This window comes from Schistocerca piceifrons, chromosome 2, assembly GCF_021461385.2.
Source record: "Schistocerca piceifrons isolate TAMUIC-IGC-003096 chromosome 2, iqSchPice1.1, whole genome shotgun sequence".
In the NCBI taxonomy this organism is placed as follows: domain Eukaryota; kingdom Metazoa; phylum Arthropoda; class Insecta; order Orthoptera; family Acrididae; genus Schistocerca; species Schistocerca piceifrons.
Genome location: NC_060139.1, coordinates 544,070,856 through 544,092,941, shown reverse-complemented (window position 1 = coordinate 544,092,941; position 22,086 = coordinate 544,070,856). Strand labels below are relative to the sequence as shown.

Below are 22,086 nucleotides of genomic sequence, written 5' to 3'. Positions count from 1 at the left end.
ACTACTCAACATGGTGGCATTTGTAATATTGCATGAGGTTGCTAAGCAAACCGCCCGCGCGTGGCGACGTCTGAGTCTGTAACATATTAGTCGCTGGAGCGACACTAGCGCTCGAAGCGGTGAGAAAGAAGAACCTCAGATGCGTCGTAAGCATAATGTTGCATGTCTTTCCTACGTCATATACGAAATATTTGGATTATTTTTTTGCCTCCAAGAGTTCGTGTAATATCAGAAGACATAGATGTTTCTAAAAATGATTCTAAAATTAGCGCAATCAGGGATAAAAGTCATGAATCCAGTGCCAAGTTCGTGAAGAAACACTTGTGACGTTGGATAGAATTGCTGCTTACCATGTTGATATCAATGGATTATTAACAGTAAGAAGTACGTGCAAAAGGGATCGACGCACCATTTGTCGTTCCGTTTTTTAGTCATTGTCGCCTGTTGCCACAAGTACGATCTTCATCTTTATATTATTCAAAGTGGGTCAAGCAACTGCCAGATAGTAGGAGAAATAAACTGTGAGTGTAATCCCCAAGTCCTCAAAGCCAATAACACTGTTCGAAGTGCTGTCACATGTTAAATTTTCCATTAGAGACTTTTCTTCCAATGACATTTGCACTAGTTTATCAGTATCGGAGAAATGCTGTACCTTCTGCTTTAAAAGGTGGAACACATTGTCACTTATCCCACATTTTATTTGTATGCCTTCCACATACCTCTTTAATGTATACAGTGAGGGAAACATAAAATATTCTGACAAAATCTGTATGCCTGAGTGCTGTAATATAATAAATTGAGCGCAAACAGCTTATTTTAGTCTTTCCATCTCGCAGATGGCATGCTAATCTGGCTTAATGGTGTCCTTTTTTATATACCGGCTTCCTATAGTCTTCAAAATTTGTTTGTCCTTCTTCACTTGATACTTCTGATACAGTACCTGTTGCTCTCTGTACTTAAATTGATAGGCATTCCTTGTCCCATAATAGTTTTGCACGAAGTCTAGCGATCTGCACATTCCGATACACCACACGCTTTTTCTAGCCACGAATAACTGCACTTAATTCTACCACTTCATCGTCAAAGCAGGTCTGTGTTGACTATTAAGATTAATCTGGCACTGATATATGGAAAATTGAACTAGCTGCTTCTGTGCCATAGGAGTGTTTTACAGCTTTAGACAGACTGTCGAACCTTTATGGCAGTTTCCTCTTCATCGTCATCTCAGGTGGCTTATTTGGGATGTCAGTGTGGTTACTGCATTCCAGACGAGTTTGTTATTGTCTGCATTCATGAACTGGCTTTGTTCGACGTGTAGCGAACAAAACTTAACATTATTATCAAGATAAACTGGGTCTTTTTCATAAGATCTTATTGTCTGGTAATCACTAGCAATTTTCTGCTCCTAAATCGATTTTTTTCCCTTATTGTATTTCAGTATCCCATAAGGGGCGGGTTGGCAGCACCATAGGCGCCGCTCTTCAGCGAAACGTCAATCATCGTTATACATGTAGTTTGCAAGCGAATCAAAAATTTACGAAAGTGGGTGAATTCCTAAGGGACCAAACTGCTGAGGTCATCGGTCGCTAGACTTACACACTACTTAAACTAACTTAACGCTAAGAACAACACACACACCCATGCCCGAGGGAGGACTCGAACCTCCGGCGGGAGGGGCCGCGCGCAAGCGAATCCTGACCATACAATTTCGTAACATGATAGTGTATACCTTCCAGGTTCCTTAGGAAACCTAAAAAAAAAGACAAATGTAATATATCCTTCTTGTTGTTGTTGCAATTTATTGCGCTACGCTACGCTCACATTTTTAAAAATCAAAATAAACAGGAACTATTCTCTTTCGCCTTCACGATCGTGCCGAATTCAACAGTTTTACTTATTGGCCGCTTGGCGCGATGCTGACGCAAGAGGCAACAAAATCGAGGCAAAATGTCGTGACCGTTATGTTAGGCCGCGTACTGCGTAAGCGACAGAAGCGACGGACAGCTTCAGGCGACAAAATACAACCGCTCGTACAATTACCGAAGTGTCCTACGTGGTGTCGTTGCCTGTTCCCGCTGCAACTGGCGACATTTGAATTCAAACGTGTTTGAATCTTGTCGCTGCTGCAGCACGCGCGAAAGAGAGCGACAGCCACGTACGTGTCTTCTCGCGAAGCAGTGGAGTGGGCGCGACGGCAACTATGAAATACTTATCATCCGATTTAAAAAAAGAAAAAAAGAAAAGAAAAATAAAGTAAAAAAAAACTGTTCGGAGAAAAAATTTGGCTCTTCTGCATCTTATAGCTTACTGTCTTTAAACGATAAAGGTCTGATTTTTGTTTTCGTTATTCGTCATAGTGACTGTGCCGCACTAAATTGAGTACACGACTGCACTAAATTTGAAGAATTTGCAGAGGTAAAATCACATTGCGTAGACTTTCCGTATGGTTACGTTAAGGCCATACATTATTGCGTATGGAATGTAACCAATATATCTAAATTGTATTTAAAGTTGAGACCGGAATGATATCTTTCATTCTTGAGATATTGATTGTTATATCCACGGACGGGTCGCTCGCGGAGCGTCCGAAGCTTTCCTGCGCTTCGAATCAAGTAGTCGTACAAATCGTCGTATCTCATAAACGGTTTAAGATAACGAAACGACGATTTTTGTAAATGACAGCACGCAGAAAGGATTATTTTATCGTATGATTAACACTCGATACGTTTTTGTAAACGCGTGAGCAGAGCGAAAACAAGATTCCCTATAAATTACACCATGAGGTTTTTCCGAATTTTCGTAGCTAAACAAAGGGAGAGAAACAGATATACGAGGTATCAAAGTGACCAGCGTGAGGTCTAGTTTTTCAGAAAATATTTAACTGCATAAAAGTAATCAGGGTAATTAACGAAAACTTAATTAATGAGTTGAGGAAACATTGAAATATTTCACGAAAAGCTGCTGCCAAGCTATGTAAATGAAGTGTCAAAAATTTCATCTGTTCGAGGCCTAGCTATTTTGCACACAAAAAAATGTTCAAATGTATGTGAAATCTTATGGGACTTAACTGCTAAGGTCATCAGTCCCTAAGCTCACACACTACTTAACCTAAATTATCCTAAGGACAAACACACACACCCATGCCCGAGGGAGGACTCGAACCTCCGCTGGGATCAGCCGCACAGTCGATGACTCCAGCGCCTAGACCGCCGGCGAATCCCGCGCGGCTTTTGCACACAAAAAGATACATTGGTGCGGTATTTAAATGTCAAAAAGGCTTCCTTCGTATCAAGTACGTTAGGAAGGCAAACGAGGAGTCCGTAAGATCATTCTTTCTGAATAAAACTTGAAAATAAAAATGAAAGAAATCAGTCGAAATGATTTGTGTAAAGGAAATAAGTAGATCAGAGAAACGTTCTACGTGCCTTTGAATGGTGCTCGAAATTATGAACAGAAAATGAGGTGCACCAAACGTCCCTAATATATTTTTATTTCATACTTTTAGACAAATCATTACACAGAACGTTTGAGTCTCTTTTCAAAAATTTTGTATGCTTTACTTTTGAAACGATTGGCCTTAACACTGACTGCCGATGAATTACGTTCGTATCACCAAATATCTTTAAAATTTCATGGTTCATTGTAATTTAGTAGGAATTTAATATGTGTAATATACTGGGATAGGTATGTGTATACACTTAAAGATCAAGTTCTTTGGCAAGACCTTAAAAATATACTTACAGATGCAGTGTAAACAGTATACATAAAACTTAGTATACAGCGTAGGTGATTTACGTAAAATGCTTCGAACTCCATCCATCTGGAGCTCCATCGTGCATAAAAACCACTCATTTCTTGTTCTTCTTAATGGTGTCCTATTACACGACAATACTTTCAAATCTACTACTATACACCGATACCCCTCGACGTCCGCGCATCTGCAGAGACCTTGTGCACCTGGATGGGTACGGACTCTGCAAGATCCCTATTAATCACGAGACATGGAATGTAATGGTCTACTTCTGGCCAGCTGCAGGTTAAATCAGTAACGGTGCTGCAGGGCGTGTTGGTCCAAGACAGTGCGAGGGGATCTTTCAGACACTATCCTAAGAATCCCAGAATGCCCTGTGACTCCCATCCACATAAAGAAAGATCGTACATTACGCACTATGCTCGACGTGTTAGAAATATGTTGATCGCTCTCTGCTGTACTATGATGATACATATGTTCGATAATTAACAATGAATGGACGTACTGCACAGTCATCTATCTACATTCGCAGTGGTACTCGCAAAGTAAGAGAAGGGACAGTTTAGCAATGATACTGAAACTGGGAAGCATGCTGTCGCATCATTGATCGGAGTCGAAATTACTGTAAAATTGCTAAAATTGTTCGCACTATCAACTGTGATGCTTATTATTACAGTACATCGACGGTGTCTTTTCCATCCCATCCATCCACTGGTACGCTGTTGATTACCACATAATGATTGACTGACATCGCTTGTTTGAGGTGGAGAAAGAGTCTTGGTGGAGGGGCAACGCCTTCTGCGAATGGCTAGCACCGAAACAGCGATTACGTACATGACTGCAATATGAGGAATTAAACGAAGCGGATCACAGAGTCATCAGCTATCCCATCACTGTGACAAATGAGTTTAAATGTAGAGGTCGTCAATCACCTTCGGAGAGCAGTTTGGAAACCCTCCACAACGCCTTAAAACTCTCCAGTTTCCGTATGTTGTGACTGTCTTTTAGTTAAAATCATATTGTGTGTGTGTGTGTGTGTGTGTGTGTGTGTGTGTGTGTTGTGATAGCAGCAACAAGGTGATTTACACCGTGTGACGTCTAGTTTTCTGCGAGGGGCAATGGATCAGAACGTTTTAATCTCATGGTGGTAAAACAAAATGTATGGCAGTGCACAAAGCGTGTTACAGCAGGAAAAAAAACAATGTTTCAAACAACGACACAGGCAGCCTCTCTTGCGACTGACAGTATAGTCTGTGGGATATGGTCATCCTCCTCCTAGCGTACGGGCGTTGACACTTTACACCGGTCTGTGCAAGCGACTTCGATCACTGGCTGACTGCTCCAATGGATCGATACCTGTATATTTAATAGCATTGCTGCATGTGCTCGATGCTGCCACGCAGACAGTGTTTGATTCCGATATATCGGAAGAGAGAGAGAGAGAGAGAGAGGTGCGGTAAAAACCTTATCGAGTTCTCTATTGGATGAAGTTAGCGGAGCTTTTATAGTTCGTAATTTTTCTCTGTTGGATGGTACAGAATAACGATGATAGCATGTTGGGGTGATGGACGTGAATGTACCCTGAGGGATGTGAATCTGTTTCGCACTGCAGTACCTGTATGATATTGAGGCTTCCTGGTTTTCCCGATAAGAAACACCACCATAATTGTTTATCCTGTCTTTACACTACCTTGTGCTCCAGGAGCGGGCTTCATTTGGCGCCTAACTTACACATCGTGCACAGTTGGCAGACCTACGACAACATGTTCCCATTTCCATCAAACTCAACTTAGCCTGTTTCTACATGGACCGCAGAATGTGGTAGATATAGCTTTCCCCGACTTCTACTCAGTTCCGGCTTAAACTGAAATGATCACGTGCGCAAAACTGCAGGGATGGCAGCGCAGAGTCTGAGGGGCAGTTGCAAGATGCATAGGGACTATCTAAAATTTTACTGTAGCAGATAGGTTCGAAAAAGGTGACTCGTATCGAGACATGATAGTGCCAGAAACTGATCCACTAGTGGCTGTAATCATTAAAAGACGTCTCCATAGGATCCAACGCAGGTATGTGGTTGAATGGAAGACTTGATTCCAGGTCGCAGACAGCATTTCTACAAGAAAGTGTAGCACTAGAGATCTGAAAAAGCTAGTGCACATTTCTTACAACCTCAATCAGCACACCGTCTACTGTATGTGATGATTCTCAATCAACCAACACCTACAACCCAGTGGATATATTGCAGATCCCCTGATGTGGAGACCGAATGTGTTGCAAATACTGGAGAAATATCTAGCAGTGGCGTGAGGGAGTTGTAAATACCAACTTCATACCGCGTTCCTTAGCCAAATCACTTTCTAAATTCGATTATTTTGTTACGAGCTTACACCATCAGCGATGTGTAACCGCACTGTTGGTCTGTTAATATACACTCTGGTGATCACCGTCTATATTCAGTGTTGCGGTATTTGTCTGGAGAAACCACTTCATTCAGACATAGTGCCATACCTCGATTTATAAGGCTTGCATAGTTATTGTCATGGATATCGTTAGTGATACTTGTGAGCATTTGTAGAACCAAGACCGCTTGTGACAGTAACATAGTAGTTTTTAACATCTGGCGGCTTATAAGACGATTATATTTCTCTTTCTAAGACACTATGGTACCACTCACAAGAAAAACTTATGAGGCACGTCCACCCATCGCTGATTTTCAGTCAGTATTGTTTCGTATCGCCTTGCAATCAGTTATTGGTGTTGAGTGATAGGTGCACCTTGAGCATCAGTCTTATAAAGCGTGTGTGTGTGTGTGTGTGTGTGTGTGTGTGTGTGTGTGTGTGTGTGTGTGTGTGTGTATGTGCGCGCGCCATCATGTGAAAAGAAAAGACTATGACCAGTCATAAGGAAGGTATGGATTTGACGTGGAATACTGTGATAGCCGCAAAGGGAATGAAAGAATTTTTTTTACTTGGAAAAGTATGTCAAGTGATAGGAATGATACATATATTTCTATTTACAGAGCCACTGCCGTCAGCAGGGGGTATTTCCGATACTTCACTGATTGTTGAATGTAGTCCAATAGAGACTGCGATCATAATATTTAATTGTAAGTACAGTTATAAAATATATGTGGCTGGTTTCCTAGGACGATTCTGTGTGGTGTGTGAGGAGCTCTTGATGGCGGTAGACTGTGGCGGAATGATTCATGTTTCCAGCCAACGGTAGGAGCCATCCGAATGGAAAGACCGGTTGGGGTACAGGAATGTAGCTGATTTAACCCTATCACCCTCTAGAAGGCTGGATAGTGAAACAGTACTCACTATGTGTTGGGCAACGTTCGTGATAGCATGTATTCCCCGTGGAAATTTGAGAACATTCAGTATGGATGTGTGTTTGCGCAGGACCATTATTCCTTCCCATGTAAATTGTCCAGTTGACTGCTTATGCACATTTCCCACCTTCATTTCGTTGAGAGACCATCATCACTTGTGGTGTATGCATCTAGCAGGTGGAAAACGGGTGTAATGTCATGTTTGCTGGTTCTCTAGACAAGAGAAGCACATTAGTTGATTTTGTGAATTATAGGAATGATTTGGAATCTGTTACATCACCGATATCAGTATTCGTGAATGGAAATATCAGTTTCCTCTATTCTTTCGAGTTTTCATGTAAAGATCTTCGCAGATGGGATAAGTTTCTAGTTACCCAGTGGTTTACAGCACGCTGCACCTCGCTAAAGTTTAGGGTTTCTAGAGAAATAATTTCCAGTCTACATCGTTGGAAGTATACTGTGCAAGTGACCAGTAGCATATTGCTATGTGCTTGATTTCGAGAAGTATCACGCACATGGTATGATATTCTGGCAGACCATGTGAAAATACATGTGTTCTTGTAATTCTGGAATTTGGAGATGGGCGTAGAAAGCAAGAAAGCAAAGTAGATCAGGGTCAGAAACAGTAACGCCTTTGTGCTGAGGGAAACCGACCCAGCCTTTATACAACAGTTCGGAGGGTGGCCTCAATCTACTGAGGCTGCTCTGGTCACGCAAAAAAAAAAAATGGTTCAAATGGCTCTGAGCACTATTGGACTCAACTGCTGAGGTCTAGGGGTAGAACTTAGAACTAGTTAAACCTAACTAACCTAAGGACATCACAAACATCCATGCCCGAGGCAGGATTCGAACCTGCGACCGTAGCGGTCTTGCGGTTCCAGACTGCAGCGCCTTTAACCGCACGGCCACTTCGGCCGGCTCTGGTCACGCATCAGAGCAGTGTGTGTGCGGGGCATATGACTTGTGACCGTCGGCTGCGGTGGGTGACCTACCGATCTTGCAGGAAATATCTGGTGCTGCGACGACTATATACGATCCATGTACTTATCTTATCTCTCTTTGTAGTATACGTATGAGTGTCTGGTGGTCGCTAGCTATATGCAGGATGCAGAAGTGATGATTTTGTATGGTGCAGGATATGAATTGCGTGTTTAGTACATCGACACAGTATGTTGTGATATACAGCCGGGATGGAGATCAGTCTCATACTGAAATATTCAAGCTTCTGTCGCCAGTGGCAGAGCAGTGTAATTGAGGAAGTGTCTCCCTGTATTTCATGATCTGTAGACATCTTTCACAAGGTTTAACTGTCAGTGCAATATGGCGATCTGTACAAAATAGTTTTGCCACTGAAAGTCTCATCTTCAGTAAGAGCCAATCAGAATACTCCATTGATTCACAAGACATCGTTTGTGCTGGGTCATAGGAACCTCTATGAACTGGTTCGAACAATATAGGAGCAAGGTGTCTATGGAAAGTTCTGAGATTAATGTGATGTCTTCTTTTTTGTTCAAATTTTCAAAGACAAGTTGAAGCAGATCATCCATCTCTGGTGGGATGCTGTCCCTCATCCACTATTGTGGCATTAGGACATCTCCAGACCAACAGCTGTAGGACATAGAAAATTCCAGCCATTTTTCTCTTCTGCAGCAGAGTGCTTCGACTGGTGTTTGCGTAATTGTTCTGATTTTCCCGTCTGTGCTTAGACAGTGCTCTCTGTCCAAACAACAAGAATGCTTTTATGATTAATGGTGTTTTCACTAGCGTGCACATGCATGATGAAGACTTTTGGTGGTGAGAGCTTTCACCGTTTCTGAGACATATGTTGAAAGCAGGACGTCACGATTTCCAGGAAAAAAAAATGGCTCTGAGCACTATGGGACTTAACATCTGAGGTCATCAGTCCCCTAGAACTTAGAACTACTTAAACCTAAGTAACCTAAGGACATCACACACATCCATGCCCGAGGCAGGATTCGAACCTGCGACCGTAGCAGTCGCGCGGTTCCGCACTGAAGCGCCTAGAACCGCATGGCCACAGGGGCCGGCGATTTCCAGGAAAGGTTGCATGGTATTACTCGTTAGGACCATCAGGAAGAATGCGTTCAGTGTTATTTTGGACTATTTCCGTAAACAGGTCCTGTTAGGGCAAGGATTTCCATGCAGATAAGCTGAGACACCACAAAAGCTCCTATAACAACAAAAGCATCCATTAACTATTTCTGCGACACATTACTATTTCCGAGAGGGACTTTTGGCTCTTATTTACATAGACATAAGACTTCAGTATAACACTGACAACCTTTTAGCTGCGCCTGAGAGAGTGAGTTGCTATGCAAACATCTCACTCGGCGCTGGACCCACAGCTATGAAAGCCAAGTGAGCCGTGGTGGGTGTGTAAACATGTGCACGGCCGGAGGCGTCTCGCATGTGGGTTGGGCTGTTGCGTCAGGATCGTTAGGAAGAATGCATCCAGTTATTATTTCTCCTTGGAACTCAGTAGGGAACAGTTTGCTGATACGTCGCAGTAGAATTTCTTAATGACATTCCGAAAGCGCTTTTACATGCAATGAGTGTTTGTGCGCTGCATTATACCAGCTGTTTCAGTGTAGTGAACGTGTTTGCAGGGCATTATATAAGCGTTATTTTGCCAATTTTATGCATAGTGAACTTGTCTGTGCATCAGTGTACGGCATTATTTTGTGATCATGTCTGTAGGCTGTGTAATGCATTATTTCGACAGTTTACAATTAGTGAGCGTGTTTGCAGAGCGTTATACATGCATTATTTTGACAATTTACAAGTTGTTTTCGTGTGTATACATCAGTGTAATGCATTATTTCAGTGACTTACTAGCAGATTGCAGGTCTGTAGGCTGCGCAATGCATTATTTTGACAGCTTATAATTAGTGCGTGTGTTTGCAGAGCAATTTATGTGCATTATTTTGACAATTTACGAGTTGTTTGCGTATCTGTTCAGCAGTGTACTGAATTATTTCGGTAATTTACGAGCAGTTTGCAGATCTGTAGACTACGAGTGCGACCCCATGCACATCAGGGCGAGTGTTTTGTATCAGCACAAAAAATAAATAAACTACTTGAAACCATCCCTAAATAAATTGTTCCAACTTCCCACTGAAAATAAATAAAGTACACTCTTTCCTCTCTCCAGTAGTAGGACACAGGCTGAGTCCTTTTCTCGCCATTTTGTCCCAGATCGCCACGGGGCGACAGAGCCCTCTGGTGGCAGTACTGTGTATGAGGTCAGTTTGATGCTGGACCCCATGGTGAACGCACTGGATGGAGCTACTGCCTATGACAACTCAAATTGTTAAATAAACACTGCATGCAAAAGAAATACTTAGTTCATTCTGTCCAGCAGCCCAGCACAGGATGAGCTCTTTTCCCGCCAGTTCCAAGGAATAGGCAGTGTTCGGATGACTTTGGTTTGTGGAGGTATCCCAAATAACCAAAGTATTATCGCCCTTTTCTTAGGTTAGTGGAGGTAACCCAAGTGACATTTTTCCCACCAAAATTTGAACTTCCCGCGATTTTCTTGGTGAGGGGAGGGTGGATGGGGGAGGGGAGGGAGTTAAGGTAATGGAGGTAGACCAAATGTGTTATTTTCCCACCAAAATTTGAACTTCCTGCCATGCCGTCATTGTGACATTGCCACTTCTATCGCCGCCATCTTGGATCCGCCATCTTGAATAAATTTGGAAACAATGCAGAGTTGGGTGTCGCTCTCTTTGCTCTACTACTGACTGCACTTGCATCAAAAGTAATTGCTACAATTACATAAAAGGGCAGAAGTTACTCTGTCAACTAATTTTTATAACCTATAAAACACAATTATTTTATGCAAGGATATAAAATACACAGTGGGCTAACACTGAAAGATTTGGTGTTCTAATTATGTACAAAACAAACAACCACACAGAAAAAAGAGAGGGAGAGAGAAATCGCAGGGTCTCAGTTTCTGTCTTACACATTCATTTATGTTTCTTTACCTACCGGTGCTACCACTACTACTGGTAACCCTACTATTTATTGCGTCATTTATGTAGTGCACCAAAACTATCGAACCGTAGTTCTGGTAGAGTGCAACTCTAACCACTGGCCACGCACTGTATGCAGCTTCTACAGCAGCGAGCACTTTACCTTCAGCAGACATTGCAGGTTGCAATATGTCTCTAGATACGTATCCAAAGTGTCGTTTTCGATGAGTAGTGCTTCGAACTGTATTCTCAATATGTCGTAATTATCCCCTGAAAGCGCTTCTAGTCGAACTCCGTATGCAGCAGTCACATGCGCCATATTCATCGTGAAAACGAACTAAATAATTCCCGCTCTTTTAAGCTCATGAATTTAAGTTTTTGTCTAATCGAAGAAAGTCGTTTTGCCGTTCGCATATTGTGGGCGCATAACCTGTTGGGATGTGGTTTGACAATACAGGCAATACACATAAATACCGAACAACTTTATTCGCAAAACGCTGTACGAAGAGTGACACAGAAATACTGTCAATTAGTGTGATAATTGCAGTTAGCGACATTCATATACACCAAAGATATTACATGGCGGTAAAATTTAAACTCAGCGGATATGATGTTGGCAGTACCAGAAACTTCATTGTAAATAAAGAAATAAAACAAGCAGTGTAGATATTTTTATTAAAAAATTCATGTACTTCCTTTATAAAGTTCTGGAGCTTGACTGATTAGTTACAACAACTTATGCTCTTATCACTGCTATGCAAGGTGTGAGTGTAATGACTATCTAGGCCAGAGTGGCATTACTAGTGTAAAAGTTACAAACAAAAATATACTGCAGAAAAATGCAGTCACAAATGATGTTAACACACAGCAGATAAATTTAAGTCCAGCATGGTTTTCAACGAGAGGTGAAAGAATTGAGTGAAGTGATTTAAATTTGCAGCAAAATACTAAAAGCTTGTTCTCAATAGATAAGTAAGATTCTCAGCCACCTGTGTAATAGCTCTCTGGAACAGGGCATTTTCCCTGATAGACTGAAATATGCTATTGTTATACCTTTGCATAAAAAGGGGGATAGATCTGATGTCAACAATTACCGTCCAATCTCCCTTCTAACAGCTTTATCCAAAATTTTTGAGAAAGTAATGTATTCAAGAGTAGTTTCACATATCTGTAAAAATGAAGTACTAACAAAATGTCAGTTTGGTTTCCAGAAAGGTTTTTCAACAGAAAATGCCATATATGCTTTCACCAATCAAATTTTGAATGATCTGAATAACCGAACACCACCCATTGGGATTTTTTGTGATCTCTCAAAGGCTTTTGATTGTGTAAACCATGAAATTCTGCTAGACAAGCTGAAATATTGTGGCATGAGTGGGACAGTGCACAAATAGTTCAATTTGTGCCTAACTGGACGAGTGCAGAAAGTTGAAATAAGCAGTTCTCATAATATGCAAATATCAGCACATTCCTCAATCTGGGGAACTATCAAGAATGGGGTTCCACAAGGGTCAGTCTTGGGTCCTTTGTTGTTCTTAATATATATTAATGACTTGCCATTCTATATTCATGAAGAGGCAAAGTTAGTTCTCTTTGCTGATGATACAAGTATAGTAATCACACCTGACAAACAAGAATTAACTGATGAAATTGTCAATACTGTCTTTCAGAAAATTACTAAGTGGTTCCTTGTAAACGGACTCTCACTGAATTTTGATAAGACACAGTACATACAGTTCCGTACAGTGAATGGTATGACACCATTAATAAATATAGACCTTAATCAGAAGCATATAGCTAAGGTAGAATATTCCAAATTTTTAGGTGTGTCCATTGATGAGAGATTAAATTGGAAGAAACATATTGATGATCTTCTCAGTATATATACTCTCTTATGAAATTTGTTATTAACAACCAAACCCAATTCAAAAGTAATAGCAGTGTTCATAACTACAATACTAGGAGAAAGGATGATCTTCACTATTCAAGATTAAATCTAACTTTGGCACAGAAAGGGGTGAATTATACTGCCACTAAAGTCTTTGGTCACTTACCAAATAGTATCAAAGTCTGGTAGATAACCAACAAGTATTTAAGAAGAAATTAAAAGAATTTATGAATGACAACTCCTTCTACTCCATAGAGGAATTTTTAGATATAAATTAAGAAAAAAAAATTATTAAAAAAATAAAAAACACAAAAAATAAAAAAAGTTGTTATATTAACTTAAGTATGTTGTTAAATTAACTTAATTATGTCATGTATTGGAAAATTTGACTCATTCCACATCATTACGAAATATCGTATTCATGATCCATGGAACTAGTATTAATCTAATCTAATCTAACCTTTAATTTACGTCTATGGTCACAAACGTTTTGTTCACAGATCACCAGTTTCGGTCTATAATGACCATATTCAGATCTGCGTTTTATAAAACCAGTGTCCTAAAACACAGATCTGAAGATGGTCATTATAGACCGAAACCAGTAATGTGTAAACGAAAAGTTTGTGACCATAGACATAAATTAAAAGGAAATGTATTCTAAATATGGGTCACTGTTTTATTCGCGACAATGTCGCAGCTTGTGAAGTGATTTAGCTAAACAGCTGAAAAATCTAAACCAGGCTCACTGCACCAGCATTTGAATGCAAAGAGAAGCAAATTAGGAGAAATCCACAATTAACTATGTTACTTCTGTTTCTACATCTTGGTCTACAGTCAAGAAATAATTGTAATGTGGATATTCTTAATGAACAACAAATCAAGGTTTTTTTCCCCAATTTAGATGGTATCAATAATTACTTATGGACCTTTGGCACCTGTTATGTTATGTTACGTTACGTTATCTTCGTGATATCTACTTGAATTATATGTAGTAAGCAAGAAAATATTCTTGTAATATTATGAAACGGGTACCACGCGATATTAGTCTTTCTTCTTCAAGGAAGAAAGATTAGGGATTAACGTCCCATCGACAACGAAGTCATTAGAGACGGAGCACACGCTCGGAATGTTTCAAGGGTGGGGAAGGAAATCAACCGTGCCTTTTCAAAGATACTATCTCGGCATTTGCCTGGAGCGATTTAGGCAAATCAGGGAAAACCTAAATCAGGATGGCCGGACGTAGATTCCAACAGTCGTCCTCCTGAATTAGAGTCCAGTATGCTGACCATTACGCCTATTCGCTCGGTTGTTTGGTTCCAATGGCTCTGAGCACTATGGGACTTAACATCTGAGGTCATCAGTCCCCTGGGACTTAGAACTACTTAAACCTAACTAACCCAAGGACATCACACACATCCATGCCCGAGGCAGGATTTGAATTTGCGACCACAGCGGTCGCTCGGTTGTTTCTTCAAATGTCTGACAGATGCACAGACCATAGATAACGAAGACTGCGCATGACGTCATTTTACTGAAACCAATATCTAACTCACGTGACTCGGGACACGAATCAGAGTATGTCATTACTCATTTATAGTGCACAATTTATGACATTTTTTCCATGTTACAGATCAAATGTTGTGATTTTTACTAGATGCAGAAGTAAAGACCTTCACATATGCTCAGATAAGTCTTGTTTTTTACCCTACAGATTACGTAAAGTGACGAAAATCTCAGTTGTGTAAGTGAATTACTTTAAAATGCTTGCAGAGATATTTCCGTAAGTTGAAAATTAGGAAAGATGTTGGTCCTTGGATGTAAAACTTGATGAGTGGCTAAGCTTGTGAGATGACATATCGTTAATATCTAACTCACTACACCAGTATAATCAACGTTTTGTAATGTATTACGCTTCCTATCTTGATATCATTTCGGTATCTGTACTGGATTAAGCAAAAGTCAGAAAGCATATGTGCTTATTTTGTGTAACTACCTGACATTATGTACATAAACGAATTTCCTTTCTTACAGAGGTTACTGAATCATTTCACTCATATTATTGTGGAGTCGTTAGAAAAGTAATGCTGCGTTCGAAATTGTTATTTTGTCTTCCACTCCTGTGGAAGTCGCATTCGGGAGGACGACGGTTCAATCCCGTCTCCGGCCATCCTGATTTAGGTTTTCCGTGATTTCCCTAAATCGTTTCAGGCGAATGCCGAGGTGGTTCCTTTGAAAGGGCACGGCCGATTTCCTTCCCAATCCTTCCCTAAACCGAGCTTGCGCTCCGTCTCTAATGACCTCGTTGTCGACGGGACGTTAAACACTAACCACCACCACCACCACCACCTGTGGAAGTGGTGAACTACAAGAATTCACCGCGCAAAAAAGAAGTATTCACAAAAGAACAGTCATTCTGTCGCTTTTTAAAAGAACTGTCAGTACGTCTCGACTTGACCACACGTAAAAATGATAACCACTTCTTAGTATGAGGAATTTCAGAGAAATTGGGTTAACTGTACTACATACGTAAAAGTCGTACTACAGTTCGTCGAATTGTCAAAACCAATGATTGATTTCAGCTATAAATGAGGGAAACTGTAACTGTCAGCTCCACTTTACACAGGGCGTAATGGCAGGAACTCAGCTTTCTGCCCAGAGTCACGTGACAGAGATGGGTACATATGCGGTCTATGTTATATATGGACTATGGACAGATAGGAATTTCAGCATTTTTATTTCAATCAGATTATCTAGTTCTCAATTGTATTGTACTTTTATTTACAATTCAGTTGTGACTTAGCAGTTATCCTCAAGTGTCGTTATTCCGATGAAGTATGGTCACATTCTAACATGTATGAAATCGAAAAACATGCTCCATTGTCATCTGGAGTCTGTTTGTTACACTCTCTGGCGATTCAAAGAAATTATATTCATTCGTACTGTCATCTTTGTACAAGCTTAAGCTCGGTTTCTCCTGCTAGACAAACGAGATGTAGGTTGCTTCGGTGTTCTATTATAATCCATCGAAGTGGTCTGCAACCGACGTCTTTTTGCAGGCAAACTGTGGCTGCTTCCAGGTACAGCCATATGCTTTACCGACAGCTGATATTATGCGACCACTACACATTTCGTTTCTTCCAGATATTTTTGTGAGAAGGTTGACTGCAACAAACTCCTTAATCGTCTGCTACGAGGCAACTACAGTTTCACATTTTGTTAAGTTCCCAACTTTACATTTTTCTATGACAAGAGCTAGCTGCCAATCTTGGCACCAATCGGATATTTTATCAAGGTCTCTCCGAGAGTTGATGACTACAATTTTGATTGGTAATTTTTATTCTAGACGATCGTGTCGCCTGTGGGAAGTAAGATTGCAGCTAACGCTACCCTCATTAATAAACAACAGCACTAACGACTATCACGCATCTCACTGCGTACTGTGAACTCGTGTATCTGAAAGACTACATAAAAATATCACGTTATGTTCCCTTCAGCAAAAAGTTCGAAGTCCAGTAGCGAACGTGATTACTTATGACGCGCAAATGTAAGTTCTGTAGCAGGCATTTGTGTGCTACTTTCATTCTTTTTGAAAGTGTAGAAACACTGAATGTACATTGTGTGTGTATGTATGTGTGTGTGTGTGTGTGTGTGTGTGTGTGTGTGTGTGTGCGTGTGTGTGTGAAGAATTCCGCTGGGTTCTGCATGATCGATGTTTTCAAAATGCGTTCTAATGCAGTGGAAAAGTTAATTTTATTCCAGGTGGGTTTCAAGGATGCAAGCTCATAATGAAGCCAAATAGAGCTTTAAGCAGTAAATGAAAAATTTTGAATTATTATTTATTGGTTCTCGGTAAATGGCCTATCATTTGACATGGAAAAAAACCCGCTTGACAAAAAAGTGAAGCACCTGGAAGAAAGGTCGGATTTGAGTGTAACTTCGTCCATATACACGCCGCTAGTGGATATGTAAATGATTAGAGTTGCAGTTCTTTGCGACAGGTAGAATGACTACCAGAATGCATTAACGTTGCTCGTGTGTAATGTTATTCCCGAGCCTCGTAGGGTATCTACGGGGAGTGATAACTGTAAATGACATGGAGATGCCATCTACTCATGTGAGATGGCGTTATCAGCACCTTACAGAGTTTGAAATGGGCCTCATTGTGGGTTTCCATCTGGCTGGCTAGTTGAATCGTATAATATCCAGATTTGTGGGACATTTGGATGTGTTAGTAGCCCAATGTTCAACTGAATAAGAACGTGAGGGCAGGCATAATCGTTGTCAACTTTCTGGTCGATTACTTCCTATGCGCGCCAAGCACTATGTAATCCCTCCACAACTGCCCTGCCATCCAAGAACAAGTAATGGATGCTCTGCAACCTTTTGTGTTATCTCACAACATCTGTCAAAGACTAGTAGCAGACGGACTAGGGTATTACGGTCTCACACGTAGACTGCATTTGGAGTGGTGCTGCAACTAGGGAGCAAGGTCTGCTGATGAATGACATCGCATTGTGTTCATCAATGAATTACGGTTCTACACTACCTCTATGGCCATTGTTGGCGAGTATGGCGGAGACTCAGGGTGTGGCGCCATTCTTCTAATGTTTTTGAGAGGCACAACATTTTTACTCTTGGCATCATAGCGTGTGGGGCCGTTACTTACGACTTTAGGTCATCGTAGTGTCTGAGGGAATTCGGATGGCTCAGTGGTACGTCACGAACATCGTGTGTCTTCAATTGTTACCTCTCAGGTGACTGTTTCGTGTTGCTATTTTCCAACGTGACAATGCTCGTCCTCACATGACACATGTCTGTAGGAATTGCCTGCATGATGTTGAGGTACTCCCAGGGCCAGCAAGATCCTCAGAGCTGTCCTGACAGAACACGTGTGGGACCATTTCTGATATCAACTCCGTCACAATGCATGTATCCCAACTGAATCAGCAATGAGAGTGGGTGCAACATCATACGGATAAGTGGGCTTGTCTTGCCAAGTTCTTTGTCAATTTGACTCGATATTGTAATCACTGAAATAACGTCACATACGATCTCAGCGTATGAAGTTTCGTCTCGTTCCTTCCTCCCCTCCTGGGTGTTTCAGTATTTTTGTCAGCCAGTGTATAGTCATCAGTGACAATACAGCCTGGGAAAAGGGAAGGGATCCCAACTTTAATTGGAAATCCCATAGTCTAGATCTTCTCAAATGCTTGAGTTCACCAAAATGTTCTGCACTTGTAATTGTTGATTTTGATGATGAAGGAATTAGAAAATTGGGTTATTTTGCACACTTCCATTCAGTTGCTGGTGCAATTCCATTGACATACAAATTATTCATTGTTAATAAACTTGCTGTAAGGATAATATCAGGTGATCATTTGCGAACGTCATGTAGGCAGCCATTTAAAAATATGGGCATATCAACTATAGCTTCTCGGTGCATTTGCTCTCTTATGATGTTTGCTGCGAATTTCAATATAATAGTAATATTCATTAGTATAACACTAGGAACAAAAATATTCTCCACTATATTTAATCTTATTCTTACTCTTGCTCAGGAAGTAGCAAAGTATGCAGCAATACAGACGTTTGGCGACCTCCATTGTGAGTTACGAAGTTGTACAAAATAAAATCATTTGTACTTGACAACTCCTACCCCATATAGGAATTCCTGAGTTGATATTACACTGACGTAATAAAAGTCAAGGGATAGTGATATGCACATATACAGATGGCTGTAGCATTGTGTACACAAGGTGTAAAAGGGCAGTACCTTAGTGGAGAAAACATTTGCACTCACATGATTCATCTGAAAAGGTTTTGGACGTGATTATGGTCGCACAACGGGAACTTTCAACGCAGAATGTTAGTTGGAGCTAGACGCATGGGGCAGTCCATTTCGGAAATCGTTAGGGAATTCAGTATTCCGAGATCCATTGTGTCAAGTGTGTGCCGATAATACGAAATTTCAGGGATTACCTCTCACCACGGACAACGCATTAGTTAACGGCTTTCACTTAACGGCCGGCCGCGGTGGTCTAGCGGTTCTAGGCGCTCAGTCCGGAACCGCGGGACTGCTACGGTCGCAGGTTCGAATCCTGCCTCGGGCATGGATGTTTGTGATGTCCTTAGGTTAGTTAGGTTTAAGTAGTTCTAAGTTCTAGGGGACTGATGACCACAGATGCTAAGTCCCATAGTGCTCAGAGCCATTTACTTAACGACTGAGAGCAGTGGCGTATGCGTAGAGTTGTCAGTGCTAACAGACAACAGCACTGCGTGAAATAACCGCAGAAATCAATGTGGGACGTACGATGACCGTATCCGTTACAGCAGTGCGGCAAATTTTGGCGTTAATGGGCTATAGCAGCAGACGACCGACATGATAGCCTTTGCTAATAGCATGACAGCGCCTGCAGGTCTCTCCTACGCTCGTGACCATGTCGGTTGGAACCTAGACGACAGCCTGGTCAAATGAGTCCCGATTTCACTTGCTAAGAACTGATGGTATGTTCTGAGTGTGGCACAGACTCCACAAAGCCATGGAACAAAGTTGTAAACAAGGCACTGTGTAAGCTGGTTGTGGCTCTTAATGGTGTGGGCCCTGTTTTTAGGGAATAGACTGCGTCCCCTGGTCCAAACGAACCGATCATTGACTGGAAATAGTCATTTACAGTCAATATTTGTCTACCTGGAGACCATTTTCAACCATTTATGGACTTCATGTTCCCAAACAACAATGGAATTTTCATGGATGACAATGCGCCATGTCAGCGGGCCACACGTTTGTGATTGGTTTGAAGAACATTCTGGACAGTTCGAGCAGATGATTTTGCCACTCAGATCGCCCGTCATGAATCCCATCAAATATTTACGGGACATAATCGAGAGATCATTTCGTGCACAAAATCCTGCAACAGCAACACCTCTGCATTTATGGACAGCTCTAGAGACAGCAAAGCTCAATATTTCTCCAGGGGTCTTTGATCTATTAAGTACCAGGTGTACCGGTATGAAATGAGCGTTTTTTGTGAAAATGAAACACTAATTTTAAATTGAAAAGTAAAAACATTTTATTCAAAGTACTGACCATTGCTTTCTATACATTTTGACCACCTTTCTGGCAATTTGTGGACAGCACGCCAATCGAAATGTTCGTCTTTTGAAGCAAACCAATCAGACACCCAATTGTCGGCTTCTTCGTAGGAATCGAAGTGTTCCCAGCCAATGCGTGTCCCATTGATGAAAACAGATGGTAGTCGGAAGGGGCCAAGTCTGGTGAATACGGCGGGTGGGGTAGCAGCTCCCAGCCAAGTGTTTTGATTGTATCCTGAACCAGTTTTGATTTGTGTGCAGGTGCATTGTCGTGTAAAAAAATTACTTTGCCATGTCTTCTGGCCCATTCTGGTCTTTTTTCGATCAATACGTAGTTCAAATTGATCATTTGTTATCTGTAGCGATTAGTATTCACAGTTTCACCAGGTTTTAGAAGCTAATGATACACTACACGTTTCTGATCCCACCAAGCACCGCATTGTCTTCTTGCCGAATCGATCTGGTTTTGCAGTCGATGTTGATGGTTGTCCTGGATTAATCCATGATTTTTCTTGTTTAGGATTCTTAAAATAAATCCATTTTTCATCGCCAGTAACAATTCGATGCAAAATTGATTTCTTTTCATGTCTGTGAAGCTAAATTTGAGAAATGGTTTTTCGGTTTTCCATCTGTCTTTCATTCATTTCATGTAGCACCCATTTTCCACACTTTTGGATCTTTCCCATAACTTTCAAACGGTCAGAAATTGTTTGTTGTGCAACATTTAGCATTGCTGCCATTTGCATCTGACTCAAAGTATAATCTTCATCCAGTATTGCTTGCAATTCGGCGTCTTCGAACTTTTTGGCGGTCTTCTAGGTTCTTCATTTCTTACATCAAAATCATTATTTCTGAACCGTTGAAACCATCTTTTGCATGTTGCTTCTGATAGAGCATGATCACCATATACCTCGACAAGCATTCGACGCGACTCTGCAGCACTTTTTTTCAAATTAAAACAAAAAATTCTGCTTTCCACAAATCATCATTTTCTGGTACAAAATTCGACATTGTTAACACGATGAAAACATATTATGTTGTTTGTTCCATGACTTGATGTATACTAAATATCTTTGACAGATGACATACCAACCAAACAAAAAAAAAAAATTAACGCTCGTTCACAACAAATGTTCCCTATCGACACATTTGTATCTTAACGCTCATTTCATACCGGCACACCTGGTACATGCCATGTCGAGTTTCTGCACTATGCCATGCAAAAGGAAGTGCGACAGGATATTAGGAGGTATCCCATGACTTTTGTCACTTCAGTGTGTGTATATGGTGTGGGTGCATTTAGCAAATTTTGTTGTAGACAAGATTTTTAAAAAAAATCCAGTTACGTGAATGGCCAGTACGTAGTCGTATTTCGACAGAGAAAATGTTTTTTACCCGTAAACCTACTGACACATTTCACATCGTGACAAGTTGGTGCTTATGTGATCCACAGAACACACAAAACTGTAAACTGCACTTACTCCAAGATAGACGACTGGAGATCGACGTCGACGTGAGAAATGGATACGGGCTCGGGGATGATGGACCTGAGCTCTTCGAGCAGCTGGATGATGGCGTCATCGATAGCGTTGCGCTGGTGTCCAAGCACGAGGTTGCGGAAACGACGCACCGCCTCGGCCCTGGGCAAGCGGGCCAGAGAGCGCAGGACGGCGTTGCTGACGGCCAGCGAGGGCCGCCGCGGGGGTGCGCTGGCGGCGCTAATGCTGCACGCCGCCGCCAGCGCCGCCAGCACGCACGTCACCGTCCAGAACTTCATGCTTCACCTGCAGCAGAACACATGCTTCGTCCGTAACTGGCTCCTCCTCCTTTTTACTGCACTACCATGACACATACATGTTGGAACACGTGAGGCAACACTGACCCTACGACTTAGAAAATAGATTAAGGAAAGGCAAAACTACGTTTCTAGAATTTGTAGACTTAGAGAAAGCTTTTGACAATGTTGACTGGAATACTCTCTTTCAAATTCTAAAGGTGGCAGGGGTAAAATACAGGAAGCGAAAGG

At 41.3% G+C, this 22,086-nt stretch overlaps 1 protein-coding gene across 1 annotated transcript in view; it reads right to left on the bottom strand.

Annotated features, from left to right (window-relative positions):
* The window catches only part of LOC124775568, a 37,092-nt gene extending 15,255 nt beyond the window's left edge, over positions 1 to 21,837 (bottom strand). Inside the window, exon 1 of the mRNA XM_047250398.1 lies at positions 21,542 to 21,837. Coding sequence (XP_047106354.1) covers positions 21,542 to 21,837 — 296 coding nt within the window. The remainder of the gene's footprint in view (positions 1 to 21,541) is intronic.
* Between the last annotated feature and the right edge of the window lie 249 nt (positions 21,838 to 22,086).